General features: G+C 40.3%; 4 protein-coding genes across 4 annotated transcripts; 3 read left to right on the plus strand and 1 right to left on the minus strand.

Moving 5' to 3' along the window:
* Positions 1-661: 661 nt before the first annotated feature.
* On the plus strand, positions 662-8,266 carry MONOS_6588fu6589 (uncharacterized protein; the record flags this gene model as incomplete). The annotated part of the gene is made up of 1 exon (XM_067876828.1): positions 662-8,266. The coding sequence occupies one exon, from the start codon at positions 662-664 to the stop codon at positions 7,937-7,939; it is 7,278 nt and encodes a 2,425-aa protein (XP_067734328.1). The 3' UTR covers positions 7,940-8,266.
* Positions 8,267-8,802: 536 nt separating this feature from the next.
* Positions 8,803-13,764, plus strand: MONOS_6590 (uncharacterized protein; the record flags this gene model as incomplete). Its single annotated transcript, XM_067876830.1, has 1 exon — positions 8,803-13,764. The coding sequence occupies one exon, from the start codon at positions 8,803-8,805 to the stop codon at positions 13,762-13,764; it is 4,962 nt and encodes a 1,653-aa protein (XP_067734329.1).
* A 99-nt stretch (positions 13,765-13,863) lies between these two features.
* MONOS_6591 (uncharacterized protein) lies at positions 13,864-16,769 on the plus strand (the record flags this gene model as incomplete). Its single annotated transcript, XM_067876831.1, has 1 exon — positions 13,864-16,769. The coding sequence occupies one exon, from the start codon at positions 13,864-13,866 to the stop codon at positions 16,354-16,356; it is 2,493 nt and encodes an 830-aa protein (XP_067734330.1). The 3' UTR covers positions 16,357-16,769.
* Positions 16,770-18,219: 1,450 nt separating this feature from the next.
* Positions 18,220-20,988, minus strand: MONOS_6592 (putative endoplasmin). The gene is made up of 2 exons (XM_067876832.1): positions 20,927-20,988; positions 18,220-20,859 (listed from the first exon to the last, which is right to left on the minus strand). The coding sequence occupies exons 1-2, from the start codon at positions 20,980-20,982 to the stop codon at positions 18,447-18,449; spliced, it is 2,469 nt and encodes an 822-aa protein (XP_067734331.1). The 5' UTR covers positions 20,983-20,988; the 3' UTR covers positions 18,220-18,446.
* Positions 20,989-21,020: the final 32 nt, after the last annotated feature.

Here is a 21,020-nt window from a genome sequence, read left to right on the forward strand (position 1 = left end):
TTTTTGGTACAAAATTCCACCATGTGTATTTTGAAGTTCTGATTTCGTTATTTTTAAATAAGTGCTCGTTTTGAGCATTATTTATTTTAAAATACCGATCTTCATGCTCTTGCTGTTTTTTCATCTTTAAGATATCGTTAAATAAAGACTTATACAGGTTCTAAAGTAAAAAAACAGCGCTTAATTATTGATCTGCAACCTATTTTATAATTTCAATCAATGGAAAAATCAAATTTTCCTGCTTTTTTATCACCAATTCCATTGATAGAAGACAATGTGATAGCAGAAAAATTATATCCTCATAAGCAAATTGCGCAGATTATGTTTTCTTTTGGTGATAATATCAAATCATGCATCACGACTGTTGCTTTAATGAGCAAATATCTTCAACTTTTCCTTATATCAATTGTTTGACATTAATTAGTTTCTAACATGCTATGCACTATGCTTTGCTTTCAATTATTTTATTTTGCTTCAGATTGAAAAGTGCAATCAGATTAATTATGATAGCAATAGTCAATGTCCAATATCTACAGATGTTTGAATTTGTACTTGCATTATTTTTGTTCATTCAACATGATTCTTATTTTTAAAGACACTTATGATATTGTTTAGATCGAATCCCATCAAAGTACACAGAATAAGAGAGTTTTTAGCTTGGATGGAATATGAAGCTATGACAGCTAAGCAACAGTCACTTCCTCAAAAGCAAGATGGCCAGCTCTTACGAGAGATCAAAGTTGAAAATGCTGATTTTGACAAAGTTGATGGACTTGTTGCCATCGAAAGCGAGGCGACAACGTTTGAATCAAAACAAAAAGCTGTTTCGCTCAGATCTGCAACAATCGGACTCGACCTGGCCACTTCACTAAGAGTTGCGCTGCTGCCATCAGGAGACACAAATTTAAATGCAAATGAAACGCAAATAACAACTCTATCACCTCATTCTCAAATTTCATTATGTGGCGAAGGTTCATTTTCTCCATTTCTGAATACTTTCAGAGGACCTTTCAATCATTTGATGTCGCCTGTCATTGAGTCGATAACCCGATCAATGACACGTGTTGAGTACACTTTTTTCTCTCATTCGAGAGAAGCCTCATTCACTCAGCACCGCCGAGCTCAGTTTATGACATGGATTTTTTCAGCCACAAATATGCCAACATCTTTCCGTACAGAAGCTAAGACGTCGATGGTTATTCCCACAAATTCTGGTAAAAGAGGGAGCACTGCCTCAGGAAGAGATGTTGTTGTTGATGATGATGATCATGAAGGAAACTGGGACGAAAGCAGAGAAGATAGCACTGACATGGAAGATGAGCAAGGGGAGAATGATGAAGAAGCAGAGGAAGATGAAGAATGGTACTCGATCGGTATGAACACCAGCAAGAAAAAGAAGAAGAAAAAGAAAAAAACAGGACAGACAAAGGGCAGCGCTTCTCATTTGACTCAGTCTTCCTCTCTAAATTCTTATTCTTCAGCCAAAAACAAGCGGAAAAACACAGTTTTGCCTATCACTTATGATGCTGTTGATGTTTTGGGCTATTTAGGATGGGAATTTGTTGGGCTTTTGACTGTTGCCGCGCTGCAGGTGAAGAAAGAGTGGGAAGAGAAGCATCGAATGGGGTGTCGGCCTGCTAAATTTGGCAATCTGCGCCAAAAACCAGCATCTCTACAGATTTCTAGTGCAAAAAATTCAGCAAATCCAATCACAAAAAATATTCCTGCTACTTCTCTGTTATCTTTCCAGTCGTGGAAATGCGGAAAGCAGCTGAATTTTGTTGTCAAATCCAAAAGCGACACAAAAAAGAGCAGACGCAGGCAGAATTCCAAAGCAAGCGACGAAAGCGGGAAGAGGAAAACGAGCAAAGCAGCAAACACATCAAAACCGAAAAATGATTCCGATAAGATTGAGTATGATGATGATGGTGATGACGATGATGATGCTCCGTCTTCTGAAGAGAAGAGCAGCTCAACTTCGTCTTCTGAATCGCTCGACTCGCTTTCAACAAAACCAAACGCCAAAAAGAAGACAGCTGGAAAGCTAGGACCGAAGACGAATGCTGACAGGCTGACAACAAAATGGTACTATCCAATCATCGCCAGCGACAGAAAAGCACAGCGCGACCAGGCGATGGCTGGGTTTCCTGAGTCCGCAAGCTCGCAGCGCAGCTCAACGTCGTATGTTTCATCGTCTCCGGCAATCACATTCATCATGTCTGATGTGCCGAATAGGCCGATGCCTCAGATGCCTTTGGTTGTATCACCAAGCGTTCCTTATGCAACAATCGTCACTTCACCATCATCATCGCCTTCATCTTCAATTACATTACCATCATCATTGCCACAACAACAGTCAACTCCAATATCCTCATCAGCAGCAGCATCGATTATTTCTCCATTTCCTTCTCCATCTCCACCTTCTTCTTCAGCTTCAGCTTCAAACTCATATACAAATTCACCTTCACCTTTATCCTCTGCTTCATCTTCTGCTTTGACTCCCCCTTCTTCTTCACCCTCTCCTTCAGCTTCCACTTCAAATTCAGCATTGCCATCACATTCACAAAATCCATCCTCACCATCATTACCTCATTCCACTTTCTCCTCTTTCTCTTCTATTTCTCCTTCGTCTCCTTCTCCTTCTTCCACTTCTTCTCCTTCTTCTCCTTCCTTGCCACTTGTTTCTCCCACTTCTCCTTCCATTCCTTTTCAACAATTTTTGCCTAACTCTCAGATGCCATTTCAACAGCAGTCCATTATAAGCACAAATTCCACTCAAAACAATGCAATGAATGCTTCTCCAACTGTCTTGTCGGCTGCATTCAGCACTTTCCCAAACAAAATGCAGTTTGACACTCAACGTTTCATGACAGCTGCTCAAAATAAGGGTTCTGCTCTTCCACAAGCTTTTATGGTGAATTCTGCTCAGATTCGTCCTGTTAATAGCACTTCAATGAATTCTTCACTTTGTCCTTCGACAAACATGATGATTAGCACTTCGTCTGTATCTTCTAATTCATTGATTTTTCCTTCTTCTTCTTCTTCTTCCACTTCAGCTTCTTCTTCTATCACTGCACCCGCCTCAGCTATCTTCTCAACCTCCTCTTCCAATTCATCCATTTCTTCTTCTTCTTCTTCTTCTTCTTCTTCTTCTTCTTCTTCTTCTTCTTCTTCTTCTTCTTCTTCTTCTTCTTCTTCTTCTTCTTCTTCTTCTTCTTCTTCTTCTCTAAATACTTCTTGTTCTTTACTTCCAACAACTTCAACCCCTCATAACAACATGAGCAACAATCGCATATTAATGTCTTCTCCTTCTCCTTCTTCTCCTTCTTTTATTTCTTCCACTTCAATGAATAATTCTTCTTCATCTTCTTTTCATCCTCCCCGTCTTCCATTGCAAGCATATCCTCTTATTCAAAATATTCCTTCTTCTTCTTCCTCTCCTTCCTCCTCTTCCTCCTCTTCCTCTCCTTCCTCTTCACCTTCTTCTCCTTCCTCTACTTCACATTCATTAACTTCTTCTTCAATCTCAACTGCATCTTCTTCTTCTGCTGCTGCTGCTTCTTATAACAACAGAAACACCAACAATACAAGCAATTCATGCTCCAACTTCAATGCTAATTCCATTTCTCCTTCCTCTTCATATTCCTCTTCCTCTGTTAATTCATCTACGTCTTCTGCTTCTTCACCTTCCTCTGTATTTTCCCCTTCTCCTTCCACTTCAAAATCTTCCATTTCCCCAGCTTATAACAATTCAAAACCTCTTTCTCCTTCTTTAACTTCTTCAAACACTTCACGACTAACCAACATTTCAAATCCAACAAACCAAATCATTTCTTCATCTCCTTGTTCTCCTTCTCTTCCATCTAATTTTTCAGGTCATTCTCCTTCTTCTCCTTCATTTCCATCCAATTCTTCAAATTTATCTAATTCTTCAAATTCTTCTTCTTCACTTCCACCAGCGTCTTCTTCAACAATTCCAGTCAATCCTACTCTCATCACCATCGTTTCCTCATCTGCTACTAAGTCCACTTTCCCTTTCCCTCGCCAGTCTCAGTTCATAAAACCTTCGCAAACCGCTCTTTCTCCTCTGAATTCCACTCTTAACCAGCCAAACCAACCAAATCCACCAAATTCTCCAAACCAACCAAGCCAGTCTAACCAGCCTAACAAACCAAACAAACAAAATCAGCCAAATCAGCAAAATCAGTCAAAACAGGCTGCTCCTCTGTCAAATGCAACAACGCCTTTATCCATTTCTCAGTCTCATTCGTTGTCTCAGCCCAACTCTCCTTCTCAAACTAATCCGCCTTTGACTCAAAAGAAGCCACCGAGCCGCAGATACCCCATCTTCTGCCCCATCACCTATGAAGCGGAAACCCCGACTTTCAAACCGCCTCCAAAGGCCAAATCACTTCAGTCGCTTCGCCTTCCCGTTTACACTTCCAATTCTGTTGCCATCCAATCGCCTGTTGCAAAGCGTGCCACTCGAACAAGACGTGTTTTTTCAAAAGCTGAACAGTATTCGCCTTTCTTGTCTTCCATGCCCTTTCCGGAGTCCCCAGTTGCTTCTCCTCTTTCGCCCTCAATGATGGCTTCTCCTTTATCTCCATCAATGATTTCTTCTCCTTTCTCGCCGTATTTCTCCTCTTTGCCTGCTTCGCCCACTTCGCCTATGTCGCCACTGCTTTCTCCTTTTCTCTCGACCACTCCTTCTCCTTCGCTTTCTCTTACTCCTCCGCCCATGTCTTCTGCTTCTGGTTCAACTTCTGCTTCTACTTCGCCTTTCTTGTCACCCACACCCACACCATCGAAGTCATTATCATTGACACCTTCATTGGCATCGTCTTCATTTCAGCAAATTCAGTCTCAATTTCATTCTCAGCTTCAATTTCATTCACGTCCTACATCTCCATCTCAACCATCCAAACCTTCTTTATCCCCTTCACCTACACAACCTCGATCATCATCACCTTCTTCGTCGCAAGTTCCATCTCAGTCTCTTTCACCTTCATTTCAGATGCCCTTATCTCCGTCTCTTTCTTTATCACGCTCACACTCATTCACTCAATCACAATCACAAACAAAATCACAGCCTCGCTCACCTTCATTGTCTCCGATACCATCTCAAACATCTGCTTCTTCTGCTTCATCTGCTTCATCTTCTTCTCCTTCTTTACCATCATTGCCAGCAGCATCAACATCACGACCATTATCACCTTCGCAGCCTTCTTCATCATTGCATTCGTTGTCTCCCTCTCTCTCTCCACCTCCATCTCAGCCTCAACATCAACCTCAGCCTCAGCCTCAATCTTCATCACAGCTCCAATCACCTCAAATGCTGACTTCAAATCCCTCAATGTTATCAATGCCATCGATGCAATCAGTACAATCAATGCAATCTGTTCTATCAGTTCAATCGGTTCAACCAATGCAGTCAATGCAGTCAGTGCAATCAGTGCAATCTGTGCAACCAATGCCACTTTCCATTACAAGAGCACCTCCATCATTGTTAGCATCGCCAGCGTCTATGACTCCCTTTCCATCTCTTCAGCACTATCCGCTTCATGTTCCAAGTGTGAGTGCGCATCCTTCTTCTTTGTCCGAAGATCTTCATCTTCCTTATATTCGTGTGCCTTCCTCGCGATGCCCGCCGCGCACCATTCCGCTTTCCTCGCTGGCAACAGCTGTGTTTGCAGCGCCAATAATGCGAAGAATCACATTCCACGTCCAACTGGATTGCCTTTCTCCGTTTTCATTGAATTATTCTTCTTCTGCTGCTGCTGCTCGATGTGGGTTTTCTCAGAATTCACTGGAAAATGACAGCATTCTCGAAGCCATCATTCTTTCTTCTAAAAACAGATCAGGAGAAAAAAGAATGAAAATGACAGGAAGCGAAAAAAGGCCAATGGATCAAGCAACGTTGAAGACAGTGTTCAGCATCTTTTCCACAAACCCAATTAATTCAATGCGATTTATACTTCTCAGCAAAAATGCCGAGGATTTATTCACAAATACAAAGTCTTCATCTCCTTTCTCATTTCAGAAGACACGGGAAAATGTGCTGAAGAGGAGGTTTAAAATACCAAAGGAGTTTGTGATGGCGTTCAGTGAATTAGAAAGTGTTAGCTATGAAAAAGAAGACAGTATAAACGAGATAGAACAAGTCAAAGAAGAAAGCATCAGCAGTTCGCCTCTTCAATCCTTGGACTATTTGATGAATTCTTTCAACAAGCAGATGCAATCGTTTTATAACAAGTCGAACGCCGACACTCCAAAGCATTCGCCTGTAAAGGCAATCGAAAGCGGAGATTCGCCAATGAAGGCTGCTTCACCAGAGCTTGTTCCACACAAAAGGAGGCTAAGCGATGTTATGCACCAAAAGCCCATTCAATCTGATATTCAGCCAAAAAAGTTAAAGTCAACTGATGAGTCATCACCACACACAGAAAAGGGGGTTCTTCAAAAATCTTTATATGAATCCCCATCTCCTTTCAAAGATAAAAAACTTTTTTCTTCTGTCTCACCTTTTTCAAAACGGGAAGGAACTAATTCTTTTTCTCCATCAATAAGTTCAACTCACACACCATCTCCACTGAAGAAACAGTCTTTTTCACCTTTTTCAGAGAAAGCGAGCAGCAACATACTTGGACCTCCTTCTCTTTCATCTAGTCCTCAAACTCCAACTGCTCAGGACTCCCCAATTAAAGCAAAGTCAAGCAATGCCCCGCATATGCAAGCCAACTTGCCTTCTTCCTTTTCTCCTTTCCACACGCCCCTTCGAACACAGCGTTGTACGAGTGTTTCGCCTGTCACTCAGCACATGGGCATTGCGTCTTCTTCTTCACCAGACGGAAGTTCAGTGCGTGTGTCTCCTCCTGTGGCAACTTCTCGTTTCCCTCTGAGCGCGTTTGTTCCTCCATCCTTGCCGGCAACATCTTATCCTCAATTTTACGGCAGGCCAGCATATTTGTCGACGGTAAACAGCCAATCGACTTCTCCAGTTGGTCAAAACAGAGCTGCTTTGCCTTCCTCAAATCGAATCGTTACAAAAGAGCAGGTGGACAAAGCAGCAGCGAAGCAGGTTTCTGTGTCGTCGTTGGCCTTTCCATCTCCATTTGCACACAATCTGCAGGTTGCACAGCCAACAAGATCGAAGACTCGCTCGACGGCTGTTCCATCGTATCTGATGAAACTCATGTCGTCCCACTCTCTTGACAATGCACAACTAGAGCATGCCAAAAATGGGAATTTGCAGGCTCAGTTAGGAAAGAAGCAAAGTCCTGTGAAATTGAATACAAACATGCCTGGGCCAGCTTCTCTGGTGCCGTCTCCAGGGACTCATCAAAAGGCGTCTTTTCCACTTCCGCCTCCTTCTAATAAAGCTTCTTCATCTCCAGCAGCAATATACAGTTCTTCAGCAAAGCCTTCTGTTTCTTCTTCATCAGCCGCTCCTGTTAAGCCATCTCCGTCAAAACAAGCAGACAATCTTGAGAAACAAAAAGTGCCTTCACATAGCTCAACTCCAAACAAACAGCAAACAGCAGATGCTCAAAAATCAGACTCACAAAGTGTCTCGCAGTCACCTTCTACGCCTCAAAGGCAATCTTCAACAGAAGCAGCATTGACATCAACTGTTTCACAGCTTTCCACTCCAACAAGCACAAAATCTCCATATCAGAAACGCCAGAATACACGTTTCAAGCTTCTTTCTCTTCTTCACCAACATTTATCTCTTTCCAACATATCACATGCTGTTATGTATTTGCCGCCTTCTATCTCAGAAGCAATCATTTCTTCGTTTGTCAAGCAAGAGCCAAGCTATTTATCTTCCTCCTCAACAAGTGCACTCCTCAATCACAACCCTGCCCTTTGGTCGTTGAGTCCATTATTGCCGCAGCATCTTATTGAAGCAGTTGGACGCATTCAACAGAGAAATTAGACATTTTTATCAGTTTTAAATCTTTCTTTACAAAATTGAAAATATATCTTTTTTGAAAGAGAATATTCTTTAAAAATGTGAAGTTATTGATTTGTTGTTTTTTATTAAAAAATCATGATTTTATATTTTATTTATTGTTTCAGACAGCTGTTTGAAAGTTAAGTTTCATTTCTTTTTTGATTAATTATTTGTTTTCAATGCTGATGAATTTATGAATATGATCATAAAACTTCAGGAATGATTTTCTTATCGAAAAATTGCTTGAAGTGCTTTGTTAAGTATTCATCATCTAATATTGTTCAATATACTGGTTCTTTTATAAGAAAATTTGCAATGTATTTTTTTGAGCAAAGCGAAAAATATTAGAAAAAACTGAAAATTGCGATTTAAACTTTTGAATCCAAAGCTTTTCTTAAAAAGAAAAATGAATATGAGCAATTTTTGAAATTTCTATCGAAAATAAATATGAAGACATTTTATAATGGGACAGATCATTTTAATTATTGTTCACTTCGAGCTTTTCTTTTCTTTCAAGGGTGAGCTTGATTTAAAAATCATTATGAACTTGACACTCGAAATTTTTGCGTGCATGCTTACTATTTTTAACGCAAACGAAATCCTGTACAACGAAATATTTGTATTAAATACAAAAATTGCGCTCCAATCACCGGAGCAAAAGAATTGTTGTTATGCGTTAGCAAACTGCCAGAGCTGTATAATTCAACCAACGATAGTAACTCTAAACTGTTCTATGAAAATTACAAACGTGTTTCATTTTCCTTTTGATAATAAGGATTTCTTTTTTGGTTTGTGAGGAGTCAAGGCTTGATGTTGCAGGATGCATGTTTTTTGTTTCATCACAAATGAGCCCATTTGTGGTGGATGGAGGAAACATTAATTCAGTGAATATGACGATTGGAAGTTTGAAGCCATTTGCACCAATTCAGCGACTTTATTGCTCATCTTTCATAAAGTCTGAGAGAGATGGAATAGATTCGATCACTCTTCGTGATTCGTCATTTTCATCATTTGAATTAGCATCTGCTCTGTTTCTTGCACCGAATGCGAGCTGCTTTGTGAAAGTCTCTGGTCTGATGATGGGAAACATTTCTATTGCTTCCGATGCGCAAAGAGAAATGGATTTGAGAGCAAGAACAGAAACAACGATTGAGGGCTGCTCGTTTTTCAGAGTTTGGGACGTTATTGATGGGGGCATTGCGAGGTCAGTGAACAGCCCATGTTCCTCACTGAGAGCAACAAACTCCTCATTTGAGCGCTCTGCGAGAACGACGAATGTTCACGAATCAGGTGAACGCAACATGACAAGACAAGTACTGGGAGCGGATGAAACAAATGTTTTCACAGATTGTGAATGGTGCAACACAAGCGCTTCGTATGGATGTGCTATTTATTTATTTGGAAATTCAACTTTTGAATGCACAAAATGCACTTTTAAAAATTTGAGTCATCACGGCGATGGAGCCGTTGATGTTCAAGCAGGAGCAGGTGTGAAAATGATAAATTGTAATTTCACAAATTGTATAGCAGATACAAATACAGGTGGGATGATTCTTTATATGTTTAACGGAGACTATTGTTTTTTCGAATGTATTTTTTGTGATTGCAGAGCTATTTCCAGCTATGCAGGGGGATTACGCATTCATCAGCCTTCCGGGATCTCTATTGAAACAATTTGTAAATATAAATTTATTCGCGATGAAGCAGGATCATATTGTGGGGGATTATTCATGGAGAGACAATCAAACCAATATTTAATCTCAGAATGTGAATTTAAAGAGAATACGGCAAACGGAACGAAAGCGGGTATGTATGAAGGTGGAGGAGGGGGAACGCTTTTAAAGACTATGAATTTGATGGAAATTGATTCATCTCCAAAATTGATATCATTTTGCTTCTTCAGTGCAAACAAGGCTGAAAATGAAGAAGGACATGATATTAAAGTTCTAAATGAATATCTTAAAGGTTCACCATTTGAGTCATCATTCTCAACAACATCAGCAAAAAGAGTATTTTACAATGACAGCCAAACAGGTTACGATACATGGCTTCCAACTATCAAAACAACATATGCCAGAGCAAATGGAATTACAGGGCCAATCTGTGGGACAGCACAGACCAGTCCATGCAACACAATTAAGCAGGCATATGAAATGATTGAGAAAGGAGCAGAGGGAACAGTGAACATTCTTCAATCAACCTTATCTTCAATGGCTCTATTCATTGGAGGGGGAGATATTTCATTCAAAGGCGAAAGTGAGAGCGAGTGTATCATTTCCACAAAATTCCTGAATTCTCATGAGTGTTTGTTCACATTGGATTCGGGATCGATGGGATTGCTTTTGGTGACGATTCGTCACAACAGCGAAGAATCTTCGTCTTCGTTGTTTGTGATACGAACAGAAGCACAGAATCTGACACTGAAGAATGTGATTATATCAGGGGCAGAAGATGGGCGGACACACTCATTTGATGTTTCACTGTTCAAAGTGATATTTGAGAAAACGAAGATGGAAAACTGTTTGATTGAGGACATTGGACTGGGAGATTGCTCATTGTTTGAGGAAGAGGAGGATAGTGGAGTTGGGAGAGGGATGCTGGGAAATGTTACGATCCAAAGGATCAGCCGGATGAGAGGAAATGGGGCGATATTCAGCACTCAAAATGAAAGAAGTGATTCATGGGAGCTGGAGAATACCACATTCAGGAATTGCGTGAGCAAGGAAGGGAATGGAGGGAGCATTGATTGGAGAATCGATGAAAGTGGAACATTCAAGATTGGCAGAGGAGAGGTGACAACGGTGATTGGGGAGTGTGGGGCAGAGAAGGGAAGAGGAGAGGAGAAGGGGAGAGGAGGAGGGGTGTATTTGGAGCTTTCATCACCAACAACTGTGTTTGAGATTGTGAATGTGGGATTTGAAGACAATCGTGCAGAGCATGGGGTAAATGTGTCTTTTGCATCGCCTCAGCTGGAATCGATTCCTAAAGGAAGATATGGATTTGTTTCGCTTTTGAGCGAGGATGTGCATGAAGTGGAGGGAGTTGGAGATACAAGCAATGTGACGCTGGTGATTCCGATTGTGTGCTATCTCCTGGATGTTCCGAGGAGTGAGATCTGTGTTTCAGCTTCGGGAGCTGATCATCCTCGCTGTGGACACACATTTTTCGAGTGCCGAACACTGAACTGCCCGATCGAAAGGGAAGAGAACACACCAGCAGATGGAACAACAACAGCGACAATCAAAGTTGGAAATGGAGTTGAGGTTGGCTCGACAGTGATCTTTTCGAAAATGGCAAGGATGATTGAAGGAACAAGGGATGATGGATCACTTGTTGTTGAAAATGAGGCAGCTTGGAAAGGTGATGAGGAAGGATGCATTGGAGTGTTTGTGATGCTGAAGGAAACAAGGATGAGGAAGATTGAGCTGGTGATTCCATCTGTTCTCGAACATCATGAGGCAATATTCCAGTTGAAAGGAGAAACACTGAACTTGAGTGAATGTGTTGTTGAAGTTGGAGTTGGAACTGGAGTGAATTTTGTGGAATACAGTTTGATTGTTGTGGAAAAGGGAGAGGCGAATGTGACTTCACTGAGATTGGATTCAATGAGGTTTGGAAAGCCTGTGATAAAAGCGAATAGTGGGTTGTCATCTGTCTCGTTGAAGAATGTGGAGCTGAATGATATGACCTTTGAAGGAGAAACAGGATTTGTTGTTTGTGAGGGAGGAAGCACACTCACTGCAGAAAGTGTGATTATCAGCGTGTGTGAAATGGGAGGAAGCAGTATGATTTGTGCAGGGAACAATTGTATTGTTCGAATGAAGGAGTGCTCGTGGAGTTCATGTAATTTTGTTGATTCAGGGGTGATGAAAGGCAGTAAAGCAAAGGAGATATCGATTTGGGGATGCAATGGGAGCAATATCAGAGTCAGAGAAGGAGATGGAGGTATTGTGTGTGGAGTAGTTGGTGAAGGAGGGATAGTGGATGTGCAGAACACAAGCGTTGAGGGATGTGTGGCAGGGAGAGGGAATGGAGGAGGAATGTGTGTTGCAGCTGAAGAAAACGCGTTTGTTATTGTAAATGGCGGGTTAATGAAGGAGTGTAATGCAGAGGAAGTAAATGTTGGGAAAGGAGGATGGCTGTGCCTGAATTGCAGCGAAAGGAGAGGAGTGATGTCATTCAAGTTTGAAGGAGTGAAGTTTGCAGGAAATGAGGCATTTATGGGAATGAACATGTTCATTTTGGATTCAGATCTGAATGTGACAATGAGGAGTGAGACATTTGCGATTGATGTTGAAGGGATGGAAGACGATCCGAATCTGTTTGTTGGATGTGATGAGAAGCGGATAAACACAGAACTGTTGCGATTTGTGATTGAATACAGGAGCGAGAGGATTGTGGTGTGGGAAAAGGGGGATGATGTTGTTCGATGTGGGAGCGAAGAGGATCCGTGTGAGACACTGGAGATGGGGATGAGGCACATTGAGAGAGGGGGGGAAAGAAAAGTGGTGTTCGTGAAGGAAAAGATAAGAGTGGAGGGGGAACATGATTTGAGTGGGTTTGATGTGGAATCAGTGGGAGCAGGATGTGATGAGAAGGAATATGGAACAGTTGTGATGGGGAGTGATGGAGAAAGTGGAGCAAAAGTGTGTCTTCGCAACAGTGGAGCATTCACTCTGAGAGCACTGGAGATGTGTGTGATGAATGTTTTGGGAAGTGAAGAATTAGGGGTGGTTGTGAGTGAGGGAGGGAAAGTTGAATGGGAAGACTGCTCAATCTCATGGAAGGGAAAGAGAGAAAGGATAGGAGATGTAGCATTTTGTGTTGTGAAGAAAGGGGAACTGGAGATGAAGAGGTTCAAAGTTCTTTCGTATTTAGGGAAGAGAAATGTGTTTGTGGTAAGTGGAGAAGTTGTGAGTGTGATTGATGAATTCACAGTTATTGAAGCGAAATTGGAGGGTGGGAATTTGTTTGAAATTGAAGGAGAGAGAGTAAATGGAGGAGGTGAGATGATGATGAAGAATTGCAGTATTGGATCGGTTGAAGGGAAAGGAGTTGATCCTTGTGTTGTTTCTAGCAAGAGTGGAAGTGGAGTGAAGCTTGTTGTTGAAGATTCGCTGATTGAAGTGTGCAATTGCGGGAGAAGCATAAAGGGGGGTGCGATGCTGTTTGAGTTGAATGAAGGAGGATTGTTCCATGTTGTGAACACGAGTGTGAAGCAGTGTGGATGCTCTGTGAGCGAAGGGAAAGGAGGCGGGGTATATCTTTGTGCAACATTAATGGGAGAGCTGGATTATGTGTTTGATAGGGTATTATTAAGAAGGAACATTGCAAGCGTCGGGAATGATGTGTTCATTGTGTGTGACTGCATAGAGAGACAGATCAACGAAACACAGTTCAACATCGACTTCCGTGATGTGGAGTTCATCAGGCAGAATGCGATCTATGGGATGGATGCGGGAGAGCACAATGAGCAGGTGATTGACCTGATGAGCCTGATTGTGAAATACCAGTCAGACACGATCGTGGTGTCAAACAAAGAGGGGAAAGGGGGAAGCAATGAGCAGCAGTGTGGGAAGCCCTTGTTGCCATGTGCAACGATTGGATTTGGGCTGAGACATCTGACACATGATTTTTTCAGTCAGATGTTTGTTGATGAGGAATCTGTGATAGAAGAGGAAATTGGATTGGACACACTTACACTGAGTGGGATGCATGAAGTACAGAGTCGAGTGGTTGTGAAAGGGAGGATGAATTGCAGCAAAGAAAAGATTGTGGAGACGACTGGGCAGGTGTATGTGCGATAAATACAATTTGTATTTGAAGAAGTGGAATCCACACTAACTCCATTTCCAACAACGCATTCTTCATTCATGAAGATATTTTCTGGAAAGACATCGATCAGTATGTGTTCATTTGAGGGAGTGAGCTCGGTTGAGAGGGAAATTGTGGAAGTGCCATTCTGTCTGATATTTGCGGAAAGAGGGAAATGCTCAATGGGGAATGTGAGTGTTATGTGGCTTTCATTTTTGAGTGAAGCAGCCATGATTGTGGAAGAGGATACTGAAGTGAATGGGTTAACACTCAGAAATATTGAGGCAAACAAAGACTGCATGAAGATCTGTGGAGTTGCAAATGTGAAGATGGAAAAAGGATGGATGGGAAGGGCGAATGGCGATGAAGCAGAAATGAAGAACAGAAAGGAAAATGAATTTTCATTTTCAATTCTGTCATCTTCATTTGAGAACATCACATGTGTGGATGAGAGTGCAGGAGTGGTTAATGTTGAAGAGATGGAAGGAAATGTGGAGTTTTCGAACTGTTCATTTGGTGGGTGTTCATCGAGAAGAAAGAAAGGGAAGATGATATCTCTTTTTATGTGCAGAAGTATTCAGATGAAACAGTGTTTGTTTGATGGAAAGGAAGAAAGAAAAAGGGAATTGAACGAGGAAGTGGATGTGTGCAAATGGAATGGGTCAGTTGTTGAGGCGAAGGAGAGCACAGCAGAGATAAAGGATACGAGTTTTGTGAACAGCTTTGATGGAAGTCTTTCTATTGGTGGAGGAAATGTGGAGATTGAAGATGGCAAGTTTGAGAATAATAATCCGTCAATTGAAGGATATCCATCGCTGAGAAGAAATATCATCTGTTCAGATTCAGGAACATTGAATGTGATGAGTTTGAAGGGAGGAGATGGAGCTTTGCCAAACACTTCACTTTGGATCTTGAATGAGGGATGTGCTTTTGAAGGGATTGTTTCAGAGAGGGATTCATCATTTTTCATTCCTGTGCTGGAAAGTGTGGAAGCAAAAGAAGAGACAGACAGAATGAAGCTGACATTTAAAGGGATGCTTCTTGTGCCATGCAATCTGTCATTTTCAATTGTGAAGAGGAAGGGAGAAGAGAAAGAGATTGAAAAACATGATTTTGATTCGAATTGGTTTTTATCTGAAAGAGAAGCAGAAGGGAGCGTGGCAAAAGATCTTATCAGCAATTGCGGGAATGAAATTGAAGTGAGTGTTTCTGTTTTGTTTGGGAATTCAAATGCTCCTTCGTCAATAGATTCATTCATTCTGAAGAATGCAAATGAACCTCAAACAAGTGGAGATGAAAGGATCACAGAAGGAGGAAAAGAAAAGTCAATATGGCCAATAATTGTTATTGTAATGGGGATTGTTCTTTTTGTTGTCATTGCTGTTTCAATAATTGTTACAATCCGATGGAGAAAGCAAAAGAGAAGAACTGAAGAACTGGAGATAATTGTGGAAGACACAGTAAAGAAAGATCCGAAGGCATTTGAGATGGTGACGATGGAGATGTCACCAGAGGCGCAGTGGAGGAGAGCAGAAAGAGAGGCAGAGAAGAAGAATGAAAAGAGGATGAAGAAGAGAATATATGATACGAACATGCAGCACTCTGAGTCATCGGAGCATCTTCTCTCCGAGAGTGGCTCAACTGAATATATATTGGGAAGAGATTCAGACAAAATTCCTGATTGGGCATTAGAGAAGGATGAAGAAGAAGAGAATCAAAAGAGAACACCATCACCATCCATCTCATCCACTTCAACAACCGATTCAGATTCGACATTTGTTCGATCAGAGAGTTTGTGCCCAACCACCTCTTCTATGTCAAACCTTGTGGATGCAATGGCCTGTTCGTCTCCTCATGAAAAGCTGATTGTGGATCTGAGGGATTCGCTGTTTATGCTGCTTCATGGGAGGAACGAGAAGAAAGAGATGGCGATTGGCACTCTGCAGGAGCGGGAGGTGACAGCTGCTCAAGTTCTGTTCTGGGTGGCAAATGGAGCTCTTCATTCATTTGATGAAATGGAAAATCCTCTTTCTTCACTTGCCAATCTCAGTCCTCACATTGTGTTGTTCTCTGAGCATATGGTCATCTGCATTGTGATGCACTCCGACTGTTCTTCTGATGATTCTGATTCATCATCCATCTCTTCATCGACAGTTGTGACATCTGCAAGTGATGATGATGATGAAAGTGACTCTTTGCCTTCATCTGCTTTTGAGGATGAAGATAGCTTCAAAAAAGAGTGTCTGAGGTGGAAGGCACCAGAGCTGTTGATGAACAAGAACAAGGAAGCAACAAAGGAGTCAGTGGCGTTCTCGATTGGGATGATGCTGTGGGAGTGCTTGACCCTTCAAATCCCGTTTGGCGATTATGAGGCAGAGGTGGCTGGGCAGAAGATTGTGAATGGGGAGAGGCCGAGTGTGGATGGTGTGATGGAGTCGGATCTTGCAGAAGCAGCTGAGGGGTGCTGGGCAGGGGAAAGCGAAGCCAGGCCTAGTGTTGTTGAGCTGAAGAGGATGTTCATTCAGCACTTCCCGAAAGAGGCAGTCGTTATGACGGTGTCAGATGCGATCGACTTTGCAACGTGAAGCAGTGGAGTGGGATGGGAGGTGGCTGCCTGGAAAGAGAATGTGGGCGATGTGGAGAAGAGTTTGTTGGGGAACTGCAAATTGGGGAAATGAAAATTGAAATTGAAGAGTTGTCCTGGCTGAAGGAGTTTGTGTGGGAAATCGATAAAATGAATTAGTCTGTATTAGAAAATGTATTGTGCGTGGTTTGAGTATCGCCAATACTTGTAAATCAAATGTTTGTATCTTTATATTGACTTTTTTTTTATTCATGCATTTATATGTGACATTTTTTGATGTTAGAAAACAATTTTAACGTGTAAAGATATATCATTAGTTTTCTGTAGCATAATGAGGATATTATTTTTATCTGAGCACGTGTTTATGTTGTTTCAGTAGCACTTTGAAATTATGAGAATAATTGCGTGTAGGGTCATATTTTTATTAGTACCTATTTTTTTTATTGGTACCTAAAATTTTCTGGTTTTTTAAGCATTTGCAAATAAAGAAAAATAAACAGAAACCTTTAAAACTCCATTATTTACTATTTCCGAGAATATTTTTCACTTTCACCATTTTGCTAAAAAGATCTTGAAATTTTTATTTTACAAACGCGATCAAAGACATGCTCGTATTTCCACGAGCTTTTGAATTTGATAGTTTTTCTTGTTGATGTTGTTATTAAACTTTTCTTTTTTATATTTTTGATTAATTTAAAACAACGAGAACTCTTTTTTTTCTATGGATTTCACACCTCACAATTTTTGAATAAAACTGAAATATAAACATAGCCAATATTATTTACACCTTTTTCTTATGTTCAAATAATGCTCAATTGAATGTTCCAAATATGCGATGTGGAAAAAATATTTAACAAAAAACAATTGGCACACAAAATGAAAAAGTTTATATTTTGATTTTCGTGTAAAACTCGTCAAACACAAATATTTGTATGTTATAACTTAATTATATGATAATATACTAAATAGTGCATTATTTGAACATAAGAAAAAGGTGTAAATAATATTGGCTATGTTTATATTTCAGTTTTATTCAAAAATTGTGAGGTGTGAAATCCATAGAAAAAAAAGAGTTCTCGTTGTTTTAAATTAATCAAAAATATAAAAAAGAAAAGTTTAATAACAACATCAACAAGAAAAACTATCAAATTCAAAAGCTCGTGGAAATACGAGCATGTCTTTGATCGCGTTTGTAAAATAAAAATTTCAAGATCTTTTTAGCAAAATGGTGAAAGTGAAAAATATTCTCGGAAATAGTAAATAATGGAGTTTTAAAGGTTTCTGTTTATTTTTCTTTATTTGCAAATGCTTAAAAAACCAGAAAATTTTAGGTACCAATAAAAAAAATAGGTACTAATAAAAATATGACCCTATTTTGGTAGGTATTTATTCATTATTTTTTCTTTTGTCACCAGGTTTATTTATATGTATGATTGTATGTGTGTCGTTTATTTATGTATTTTTAATTCAATTAGCTATGTCACAATTTATTTTCAACGATATAAATATTGGGCAAATTTTTTGTATTTATGATAAAACAACGATTTGTTCCAAACTTTTTCTGCTTTCATTTCAAATAAGTCTAACATTCCCATGCATAATAATAATAATAATAATAATAATAATAATAATAATAATAATAATAATAATAATAATAATAATAATAATAATAATAATAATAATAATAATAATAATAATAATAATAATAACGAGAAAAAAATTGTCAAAAAATTGAGTGAAATAAAATTATTAAACCAAAATTTTTCGTCTTTTACCTCTTTTCTGAGTTCCATTACTAAAAAATCATCAAATGGCTTACGATCACATGCTTGGATAATTGAGGAATTAAGAAAAATTATTCGCAGTTGCCTGATATTGTTTTCAATGAGGAAAAAACTGTACTCCTGCAAATAATATAAAGCCGGAAGAATATCTTGAAGTTAGATTAACTTTTCAAAATTGTTTAATTCGAATACATTTTAATCTGTGATTCAAAACACGCAATTGTTCAATCTTTTTTGATAAATAACAAATAAAGCATAAAAAGAAAAAAAATGAGAAGTGAAAGACAATAAGATAAATTTATTCAGATCAGAGCTCTTCTTTTTCTTCTTTTTGTCTCTCTTTTTTGTCTGTTTTCTTCTTCTCTTCTTCTTCTTTCATCTTCTTTTGTCTCCTCTCCTCTCTCAAACGAGCCTCTTCCTGCTCTTCCTGTTCCTCACTCTCAACAATATCATCTTCTTTCTTTTCTTCTTCCTCATCATCATCTTCTTCTTCTCCCTCTGTTTCCTTTGCACTCTCTTTCTTCTCTGGTTCGTCATCCACATCTTTTGCTTGCTCCTTTGCCAGATGCTCATCTGATTTGACTGGGGCATTTGGCAGTCCTGTCATTCTTGTCAGTACATCATACACATTTGCTGCATATGCATTGGAATCTCCAATAATATAGCCTGACTCAAACACAGCTGTGTCATACAGCAGAAGTGCCATCGTCTCCAGCTTCTTCCGATTGCCTTCAAGTTCTTCATCTGCTGCATCTCTCTCTTCCAGTTCCTCATCAAAGTCTGGCCCATCAATGCCCTGCGCCTCAACCTGCTGCACAGCAACATTCATTCTCTTGATCAAATTGTTCGTCGGGTTAATCTCCAACACTTTGCGCGATTCATGCACATAAAAACGTGGATCGGCTCTGTTTTGTGCTCTGGTGTATCTTTCCATATTGGCCGAAGCTGATCCTTCAACATGCGCCAGCACACACGGTGTCCGTGCATCAGCAGCCAGACGAGTTGAAACTTCAACTCTTTCAACCTTCTCTCCAAGTGCTTCCTTGAAGAAGTTCACAAGAGGCTTAAATCTCTTCTTCCACTGCTTCAATTTCTCGCGCTCAAATTCAGACTCAGTTGTCAGCGCTTTCTTCTCCACCTGTGTCACACAAATGAACAACTTCTTGTCGTATTCTTTCATCTCCCGCACAACCATCTCATCAACTGGATCTGACAGAAACAGCACTTCCAATCCTCTTTTCTTGTACGGAATCAAAAATGGTGACTGTTGGATGTTCGAGGTCGCAGGATCGCCTGCAATGTAGAAGAAATCGCTCTGCCCAGGGCGCATTCTTTCCAAATAGTCATCCAACGAAATTGGTGTCTTCTCTGATTTTGTCGTATTGAAGCGAAGCAGACGTGCCAAACGTCGTCTGTTTGGAATGTCTTCCATCACGCCCATCTTCAGGAACCTGTGGTATGTCCGATAGAACTTCTCGTACGATGGGTCTCCCTCGCTTTCTGCTTTCTCTGCCATCTCAGATATCATCTGGATAATCTTCCGAACAACTTTTTTTCCTATCTGCCGAAGCGTCTTTGACTCCTGCAGTGTCTCTCGAGACACATTCAGCTGAAGATCATCAGAATCCACAAGACCACGAACAAACGCTAAGTATCGTGGTATAAACGCATCAAATTCTTCGGTAATCAGCACACGGTGCACATACAACTTCACTGCACTGTTTTTCGCATTGTCAGAAGTGTCAACTGGCGGCATGTCTTCTGGGATGTATAAAATTGACCTGAATCCAACATCCCCCTCAGCGCTGAAATGTGTCCACGTCAGAGGATTGCCTGTGTAATCTCGTGTCAGAGAACGGAAAAATTCCACATAATCAGATTCAGACACTGTCTTTGGGTCTCTCAGCCATATGGCTTTTCTCGGGTTGACGTGAACAAAATCATAAACTTTTCCTTCTTCCGTTGTGTATGATGTCTCTCCGCGAGGCTTTTCTTCGTCTTCATCTTCCTCTTCCTCTTCCTCCTGCTTGGCAGCTCGCTTCTGAGCTTCAGGATCGTTCATATCTCTTTCCATTCGCACATATATCGGGAAATCAACAAACTCAGAATAATGCAAAGCAAGTTCCTTAATTTTCTTTGCATCTGAATATGTCTCATCACGAAGATGAAGAACAACCTTTGTTCCACGGAATAAATCTGTTCCGCTTGTATCCGGATAAACTTCAAAAGATTGTGCATTGTCTGAAACCCAAACGTGCTGTTTGTCTCCTTTTCTCTTTGAGGTCACAACAACTTTGTCAGCAACCAAAAACGATGAATAAAAACCGACACCAAATTGTCCAATAAGATCAACAGCCGAAGTGCCGTTTTCAACTCCATCCAGAAAACGTTGAGTACCTGAATGCGCAATTGTTCCAAGGTTCTGTATTAATTCTGTTTCGTTCATTCCAATTCCACGATCAACAACAGCGATTGTGTTTTCTTCTGGGTCTGGAATAATGCGAATGTCAAGTTTGGCGTTATCGCCTTCTCCAAGAATGTCCTTGTCCGTGAGCGCTTGGAATCGCACTTTGTTCAGAGCATCAGCAGCATTCGAGATCAGCTCTCGCAGGAAAATATCCTTGTTCGAATACAATGAGTTTATAAGAATCTTCATCATTTTCGAAACATCTGTCGTGAATTCGTAGTTTGCTGCGCTTGCTGCTTCGTTTTTTGTTTCTCTAAAATCAAGTAACATTGAATGCAAATATTGAAATATAAATAAAGAAATAAAACGCATTATCAAACTCAGCTCCGAGCAGCGAGACCAGAACAACAGATGCTATCAAATACACGTTCAACATAAAAAATTAAATGATCAACGTGTGATCCAAACATATAA

Source organism: Monocercomonoides exilis (genome assembly GCF_001643675.1).
Source record: "Monocercomonoides exilis strain PA203 chromosome Unknown scaffold5-2102611, whole genome shotgun sequence".
Taxonomy (NCBI): domain Eukaryota; phylum Preaxostyla; order Oxymonadida; family Polymastigidae; genus Monocercomonoides; species Monocercomonoides exilis.